This window comes from Onychostoma macrolepis, chromosome 22 (assembly GCF_012432095.1).
Source record: "Onychostoma macrolepis isolate SWU-2019 chromosome 22, ASM1243209v1, whole genome shotgun sequence".
Classification (NCBI taxonomy): domain Eukaryota; kingdom Metazoa; phylum Chordata; class Actinopteri; order Cypriniformes; family Cyprinidae; genus Onychostoma; species Onychostoma macrolepis.
In genome coordinates this window covers 2,555,157-2,564,352 of record NC_081176.1, presented here as the reverse complement: position 1 = coordinate 2,564,352, position 9,196 = coordinate 2,555,157, and the positions used below count along the sequence as shown (strand labels likewise).

The window sequence follows — 9,196 nt, the reverse complement described above, 5'->3', positions numbered from 1 at the left end:
TAAGGGACAGCACACATGAACATTAAAGTCTCCAAGGATTAAAAACCTATCAAAATTAGGAATAATACCACTTAAAGATGCAGAAAAATCAGCAAGAAAGTCTTTATGAGGTCTTGGGGGTCGATAAATCAATGCAATCACCAATGGATTTACAGAGCCCAAAGCCAAAAGTTGAAGTTCGAAGCTGTTATACGCATCAGTCTTTAAAGAAAAATTCTCTTTAAAAATAGTTGCCAATCCTCCTCCCTTTCTCACAGTTCGCAGGGAATTTAAAAATGTACAGTTGCCAGGTAACAGTTCGGAAAACGGACTCACATCCCCAGCAGTGAACCAGGTTTCCGTTACAAATAGAAAATCCAGAGAATGTGAAGTGAAAAAGTCATTGAGGATAAAAGTCTTATTCATAGCTGATCTTGCATTGACCAAAGCCATTCTTACCCACACCGGGCCGTCCACTGCCTGTGTGGTCCGACACAGCGAGCGGAGATTGTGTACCCACACACCGCCACGACGAAGACGAGGAGAACGGAGCTGGTGTAGCTGATCAAAGGCAGTTGGTAGAGCTGGAATAATCCAGGAACAGACAGGATCCTATGGACCCCATATGACAAAACGTCTAAGATCCACATCATGATTTGGGACGACCAAACAAGGTCTGAACTCTCTTTTTGCTATCAGCAAAAGTTTGATATTGACAGCTATGCCTCCTCGTTTCCCCCGTCTTTTCTGGCGTCTTTTCACAGGTAAGGGGCACGGAGTTCGCCGTAGACATGCAGGGCCTCTCTGAGCTTGGTTAAACAAGGCATCCGTAGAGATTTGCAAATTTAAAAGCGTTTGACAGTCATATACTATCAGCGGTGAGACAGCTTGAAATAAAGAAAACCAAAAACACAGTAAAATAAACAAACTAAGACACACAGAAGGGAGCAAACGGAAAGCCACACACAACGGCGCCATCACGTCATGTACTTAGTTCAATTAAATATAAAAGTATATTTTCAAACATCTCTATATAACCCTGTACCTCTTAAGGCTAATTTAGAGAAGATGTGCCATACCCTGGAAGACCAGCTGAGTTAAATCAAGACCAAGAGTGATAAAAATGTTCGTCAGCTGAATGACATGAATGCACAACGTGCAAGACTTCAGACTGAAAATGGTAAGGCATGGCAAATAAAATGACACATGTAAAAACCTTTAAAAAATGTATTAAAAAGTTTCTATGTTATTGAATTTCACAGTAATATTTCTAATGTGATTCCAAGGTGAATTTAGCTGCCAACTGGAAGAGAAAGAAGCACTTGTTTCACAGCTAACTAGAGGAAAACAGGCTTATACACAGCAAATTGAGGAACTCAAAAGACATATTGAGGAAGAAGTCAAGGTAGAGTTATACAAAATTAATCAGTTAATTTTAAAAATTAGATATTGTTCATTTTAAATAATTCTAAATAGTTCTAAATATTTATAAAGATTATTGGAAAACTCAAAATATGCTGCCTTACAGGCCAAGAAAGCTCTGGCCCATGCGGTTCAGTCTGCCCGCCATGACTGTGATTTGCTCAGAGAGCAGTATGAGGAGGAGCAGGAGGCCAAAGCTGAACTCCAGCGTGGAATGTCTAAGGCCAACAGTGAGGTGGCTCAGTGGAGAACCAAATATGAGACTGATGCCATCCAACGCACTGAGGAGCTTGAGGAATCCAAGTAAATACAGCAAATAACGCCTGGAGATGTAGGGTACCCAGTGTAACAGTATTCCCTGTTACTTAAATAGGATCTGAACCAGTCTAAGACAGGACCTCATAGACCGACCCAAGTCTGAAGTCAGTTGAGTAGAATCTCATGGTCAACAGTGTCAGAAGCAGCACTCAGATCTAAAAGAACAAGGATAGCCAAGTTTCCTAAGTCCCGAATAACTTGCAGATCGTTTAAGACCATAATCAAAGTTGTTTCTGTGCTGTGGTTTGCCCGGAAGCCAGATTGAATAGTCTCAATAAGTGAATTGTCATTGAGATAGTTATTGAGCTGTATAGATACTATTTTTTCAATTATTTTACCAACAAAATGTAAATTAGAGATCGGTCTGTAATTACTGAGCACAGAAGAATCAAGATTACTTTTCTTCAGCAGGGGCCTAACAATTGCAGTTTTAAAGAAGCTTAAGAACGTGAGCCGACTGCAGGATCTGGTAGACAAGTTGCAGCTGAAAGTGAAGGCCTACAAGAGCCAGGCTGAAGAAACTGTAAGTCTAATGTCAAATGTCTTAAGTGTGTGGTTTATACATTTTGTATTCAATACATTCAGTGTCATGAGTGCAATACTCTGAAAAGTGTTGGATATTTCGTGTCATCCTAACAGGAGGAGCAGGCCAACACTCATCTGTCCAGGTACAGGAAGGTGCAGCATCAGCTGGATGAGGCTCAGGAGTGCGCTGACATTGCTGAGTCCCAGGTCAACAAGCTGAGAGCCAAGAGGCATGAGGCTGGAAAGGTATCAAACACATACAGTAGCTGTAAAATTAGATTTAGATTAGATTTTCAAGAGTAAGGATGAAGAATGAAGAGAACACACTACACCTACAAGCAAGCATATAATATGGCTTATGCTGAGTTTTTGTTTGTGTCCAATAAAAATAAATACAGTTTCTATGCTCTTCTCCTTTTTTGTTGTCAACCATATGAAACTACTTTTAAAAAATTACATGTATTCATTAAGCAGACAGTTTTATTCAAAGAGGCTTACAAAATAAAAACATCACAAGCAGGAGTGGTTTTAGACCCTTTTGAGGGGGCTTTAGCCCCCCTGTCTGTCATCTCAGCTCCCCTAAAACTACAATCACCAATCTGACTGATTAGGCCATTGCTGCTTCCTTTGGATATTTATCATTTTCATGTGTTTTTAAGTCTTGTCAGTTTAAAAATTCAAGTGATTTTAAGTTATTCATATGCACAATATCGCAAAAGAGAACTCAATGCGGTACTCGTACGCTGTGATAGATCGTTTTTGTATGCACACACACCTGAATCGCGCACAAAGAAAGCCGCCTCTCAGACAGCACACAAGTACCAAAATTGAATTCTCTTTCATGCCTTCTTGAGCAAATACACACAAAATTATGTCTAAATGCTGTCTTAAAGAGTATCCACGTAAATGCAGTCAGCTATGTCTTAAGTGAACGTGACTAGTTAAGAAAATTTCAGATGTTAATATAACAAATATTAGAGGTTTTAAAGTGACAGTAGCCTCATACCATCTGTTTTCTACTGTGTGTTGATAATGTAAATCAAACAAAATGAAAAAGAGTGATTCACTCATCGCTCGTAACTAAATAACTTCTGTAGCTTTAATAGGTATATTTACTTCAGTAATACAGTTTTCACAAGCACTGTAAAGTACTGTATATTTAACTTGTATATTTGTTCTATTGTATTTATTTGTGCTATTGCTTGTAATTTATTTATTTGTTCTTATTTTGTTATTGACTGTCTACTTCATATATTAGTAGAGTTAGACAATTTTATTTTTTTTACTTGGGCTAGTATTATTAGTAGTAGTAGTAGTATTATCATCATCATCATCATCATCATTATTCATTTTTGCAGTGATCGTAAATTGGAATTGAGAATTGTGAAATTTCGCTGGTATCATAGATCAAAAACAATGAAAGCAATAACTTTATTTTTGTGTGTGTGTGGGGGGGGGGGGGGTGAGTGAATGTTTTGGCAGGGTAAGTAAATATTTGATCTACTGGCCCGAGCAGGCCAGTCGAAAATATCTACGTTAAGTGACCATAGTGTTGAGTCCTAAGTTGATATTTCTGTTTTTTTGGGGTTTTTTTTTAGCTGGATAACAGTAATAGACCTACTTGTTAATAATAATAATAATAATAAAACAAATTTGTGTTATTCAAACAGTAACCTGTACGTGTACTGATTTGAATTGTACTGCAGAAAGACTGATATCATTATATAATTTACAAAAGTTTGTATTGACTTGATACTAGTTTAAGGGGTAGGCTACTTCTGACTTGATATTACTATATAGTGATATAGTGGTGCCCAGGGGCACCTTAACCCATTAACTCCCACCAGTCACAATAGTGACCGTAAAAAAGGTTTTCATTTATAAAGCTTTAAAAACCTTACTGACTGATGCTTTAGTGCATTTCCTGCAAATATAGAAAAATACTTCTCCGTCTCCGCAAACTGCTTTTTGAAACACGTTACTAAAATGAACTGTAACTCAGCAAATACTTCACACAGAGACATGAGAAATATATCTATAGAAAGCTTGACATGTCTACTGTTAAATGAAGTAAGTCTTACCGAAAACAAATATTCTGTGATAAAGTAATCCGTATGAAACCAAGGACATGTCCAGTTTTTCTGTCTGGTCTCATTATCTCTAATTAGGTCACGCCCACGCGCTGCTCGCGCTATTGTTATTACAAATCTCCACGTGAGCCACGCGGCATGTAAACGCCCACACCACCATAAACAAAGCAGCAACGCGTTCATCTCAGATACTTTTCAGTTTTGGAAGAACACGCTGAGAGGAAAAAGAGTTATATTTACCTCAGAAACGCGCTGAGAGGAAAAAGCTTTGTATTTACCTCAGAAGACGCGCTGAGAGGAAAAATATAAATATAAAAATATAATGTACTGTTTTTGCTGTACTTTGGATCAAATAAATTAGCTGAAGACACTTCTTAAAAAAAACTAAAAAAAACATTACAAATCTTACTGTTTAAATAATTTGACTGGTAGTGTATGTATTGTCACCATGTTTGCTTTGTCTTTGTCCATTCATTGTGTTGCTCACGTCTGTTTTGTGTTTTCTCATGCAGTTTCTGCTGTCTCCTGTTTTCCTGAGTTCCAGTTTCCTGCCACTGTTTTGGATATTTTGGATATTGCACCCACGATGTCTTGACTCTTCTGTTGTTTATTTGTTCCTAATAAACTGTTTAACTGCACTCACAAGTGAATCTCAAGTTATTTTATGTGATAGTTATATGTATACACATTTCTTTTTTCCTCACATTCTTTCTTGTAACTCTTCTCTCTCAGTCACACACCTGACTGAATGGCTCATTATGGAGCTCATTATGCGGGCCTTTGTCTTCTCAGGTGTCAGTCACAGCATTATCCAGGATAGTTCACGCCCTCTCGCATAGAGCCTTTCCACTCAAAAACTGACTTAGAAAATTTAAATCAATATATATATATATATATGTTTTCTCTGAATGAGTGAGTTAGATTATTTTCAGATCATTTTGAAGCAAATATTCTAGGCTACAAGATCCAGTTCTCAAAAGTCTTGTGAACAAATGTTCTGTATGTGTTTTATGGCCTTATTTCAGTTACTTTAAAATTTTTGTTTTGTCTAACCACGCATAAATGTTGTTTTCTCAAAAACACAATCACGTACATAAATACTGCTCACATATTATTGTAGCCCAGTTTGTGCTGAATACAGTGTTTTTAGACTTTAGCCATTAAAATGTTTATAAGCAACTGAAAAAAGCACAAATGTCAGGGCATGTCAAAACTTCTCCGGGGCCCCAAAACACCCTCAGACCCCAGAGGGTTAATGGTCACAATAGTGACCGGTGGGATATCAAGTGAATTTAGGTATACAATATAAATCCAATTGCGGTTGTTAGTGAAAATTGCATGACAAATGTTGCAATGACAAAACATTGCACTAAACTAAAAGTTCAAATGTTACAAATAAGTTACAATATTGATGTTGTAATACTGGTAACACTAATATAAAAATGTGATGATATATGTTACAAAAAATAAACAATTAACTAGATTTCTTAATTTGCTCTGAAACTCAAGTACAGAACCATCAATGATAAGGAGACTTTTGTCAGCCCTACTGAGCTGATGAGAAGAACCAATAAGCAGTACCTCAGTCTTATCACCATTTAAACACAAAAAATGATTAGCCACCCATGATTTTATCTCAGAGATACATTTAGTGAGCAATGAAACAGTCTCACTCTGACTATGTTCACAATGAATATAAATTTGAGTATCGTCGGCATAAAAGTGATACTTCATACCCAAATCTCGTAAAAGCTGACCAAGTGGAAATAACTAAAGACTAAAGAGTAAGGGCCCTAAAATTGAGCCATGAGGGATGCCAGTAGTGACTGACCCAATATCAGACCTGAATTCCCCTAAAGCAACAAACTGACTGCATCCGGTCAAATAGGATCTAAACCAGTTAAAAACGGTGCCAGTAATACCAAAAACTGTTTCAAAGCGAATCAGTAAAAGAGTATGATCTATGGTGTCAAAGGTGGCATTAATGTCTAAAAGGATAAGAATAGAGGGAGATCCAGCATCAGAGGCCAGAAGTAAGTCATTAGTCACTTTAACCAAGGCCATTTCAGTGCTATGGAATTTTGGAAAACCAGATTGAAGTTGCTCAAAAAGATTATTAAAAGAAAGATGATTATGCAATTGTAAAGCTACAACTCGTTCTAAAATTTGAGCCAGGAAAGGAAGATTTAAAATCGGACGATAGTTCTTTAAATTGTCCAAGTCTAGATTTCACTTCTTGAGTAACAGCAGCAATTTTCAATGCAGCTGGGACAACACCAGTACTCAAGGATTTGTTAATTATGTTAAGCACTGCTAGGCACAAATTCTCAAAACAAGACTTAAACAAACCAGTAGGAAAGGGATCAAGTATACAAGTAGTAGATTTCATACCTGTAACAAGTGAGGCAAAAGTTGTATAAAGTTTGGAAACACCCCAAAAAACTCTGCACACTAGCATGAGGACTAAGGGTGTGCAGCGGAGCAAATATTTGTATCTGTATCTGTAACAATCTCAAAATTATTTGTATCTGTATTCGGATTCGGATGGAACCGGAAGTGGGCGGGGCTTAAACCGGAAGTTCGTCAAATCACATGAAAAGTCCATTTTAAATGCAGTTCTGTTCGATTAATAGTTTTCATTTAGCAAATATGCCTTGTATTAATTAAAAAAATATATTACTTTTTATTATAATTATAACTTTGTAAATATCTTAAATATAAAACAATAATACAAAATGTTGATCAAAAAGAAAAATAACTTTATTCTTCTTATTTTCCAGTGAAACTTTGTGTACAAATTTGTCAACTCAAGCATCCACAACCTTAAATGAGAGCACTACAAGAAGAAAAAAAAAGGAAATTTGCTTTAATCAAATATTACTCTGCTTAAATGTAAATCTGCATAAATTATAAACAAAACATAAATTACGGACCCTCAGTCCTTATCTTAGACACGTTTGTCTATTTAATTTCTAAAGATAACTGAAATTTGTTTAACATTCAAAAACATTTGAACACTCAACAGTTTAATGTGTAAGACTTTTAATGTAAAAGAGAGTGCTTACTTTGATTTGAGAACATTCATTTCTAAATGCAGATACTTAAAGCAAATTCTGCTTTGTGCAAAACATGTTAATGCATCAGAAATTCTAGTTGAATTTAATAAATGCAAGCTGCATCAAATGACATGAAAGAAGTCTTGACCGATGTGGAGAAACAATGTCTCCTGCTGTGCTGAAAAGCCGTTTGGATGAGACACTTGTAGGAGGGCAGGTCAAGAATTTTAAGGCAATATGTGCCAGTTCAGGATTCTTAGCTGCCTGTTTTGACCAGTAAGTTGCCACTGGATCTGATGTTAGTGACACAGAAAAGCTCTCACTGAGGTACCATTCTATGGCAGCACTGGCAGTCATCTGAAATGTGGCACTGTTAGTTGGATTGTTGCTCTCCTGGGCCATGGTTAACATTGCACCACAAAACAGACTATCAGACTGAACTGGCTCATCCGTGGTTGAATCAGTGGTTGCTGAAGCAGCAGCTGAATGTCCCTCTGTCATCTCATGCTCAACCTCAGTGATAACACTTTCCTTCAGCCTGCTATAATCATTCCTTTGAATCTGGGGTCTAAAAGCATTGCCTTGAAGTATGGGCCAGTGGGGTCGTGAAATACTGACTCAAACCGTGAATCCAGTTGTGTTTTCAGTGCTAAAACTAGCTTTTTTGCATCTGGTAGCTTCCTCACAGCTGCATCAGCCTCCAGATTCCCCAGAGTTGCTTTCAGTGCCAGAGATGCCTCATCTTTGCTTATGGTGCATGTTGCTTCCTCAAAAGGGTGCAATATTTTCACTGAGGTTTCCAGCAGTTCCCATTGATGATGAGACAGGGACCCCCCAAGGTCCATTGCAGTTCCTATGGATATGAGGGCACTCTTCTGTTCCAGGACCCTCTCAAGCATGTACATGATGGAATTCCATCGAGTGGAGACATCTTGTATCATGGCATGCTATGGTAGACCAAGCTGTTCTTGGATTTCATGAAGCCTTGTTGTAGCTTTGCTGGATCTGTGGAAAAATCCAACCATTTTTCGACAAGCATAGATTACATGGCCTAAGTTCAGGCAAACTTTCAAGTCACCACTAACCACTAAGTGTAAGCAATGAGCCATGCAACGGATGTGGCCATTATTAGTCATGGCTTTGACCATATTGTCAGCATTATCGGTCACAAAATAGACCACTGAGAATGGCTTCTTCACCATTGTCTGCCAGGTATGCACTATCTTATCAATATGTTCCTGAATGTCTGCAGCACTGTGATCCTCATTTATCACATCCAATTGTAGAAGTGCTGTTGCCAGTTTATATGTCACTTATGGCTCTCCTGACTGCATGGCCCAATGCCCTGTCAAGGACAAATATGCATTTGTGGAGAATTTGCTTGTCCAGATGTCTGTTGTGCAGTGGACAAATGTTCCAGCCATACTTTCAAGTGCCTCTTTCACCTTATTGTTGACTCCTGCATTAAGCTCTGGGATGACTTTTCGAGAAAAGTGAGTTCGAGGAGGAATTTTGTAGCGGGGTGCAACAACTTTGATGAGATTATTAAAGCCAGCATTTTCCACCGTGGAGTAGGGCAATAAATCAGTGCAAATCATTTCACCAATGGCATTGGTAATTTCAGTAGCAGCAGGGTGATTGGGGGTATGGGGTTTTAGCATTAAATGCTGCCATGATTGGAGAAGAAGCAACACTGGTACATGGATCTTTGCTCTGAGAAGGCATGGGTTTCAGAGCTGGTGATATAGAATGTTTGAAATGCATGTGATTGTGCATTACAGATGTACTCAGATGTTTGATATCTTT

The 9,196-nt window shown here is 37.8% G+C and overlaps 1 protein-coding gene across 1 annotated transcript; it reads left to right on the top strand.

Moving 5' to 3' along the window:
* On the top strand, positions 1 to 2,560 carry LOC131530115 (myosin-7-like). The gene is made up of 5 exons (XM_058760236.1): positions 1 to 1,384; positions 1,508 to 1,704; positions 2,128 to 2,242; positions 2,359 to 2,490; positions 2,543 to 2,560. The coding sequence occupies exons 2-5, from the start codon at positions 1,616 to 1,618 to the stop codon at positions 2,558 to 2,560; spliced, it is 354 nt and encodes a 117-aa protein (XP_058616219.1). The 5' UTR covers positions 1 to 1,384; positions 1,508 to 1,615.
* Positions 2,561 to 9,196: the final 6,636 nt, after the last annotated feature.

Coding starts and splice junctions, on each gene's coding strand:
- LOC131530115 (XM_058760236.1), top strand. CDS start 1,616: ATGTCTAAGGCCAACAGTGAGGTGGCTCAGTGGAGAACCAAATATGAG. Junction 1,705..2,127: donor GAGGAGCTTGAGGAATCCAA/GTAAATACAGCA, acceptor ACTTTTCTTCAG/CAGGGGCCTAACAATTGCAG. Junction 2,243..2,358: donor AGAGCCAGGCTGAAGAAACT/GTAAGTCTAATG, acceptor TCATCCTAACAG/GAGGAGCAGGCCAACACTCA.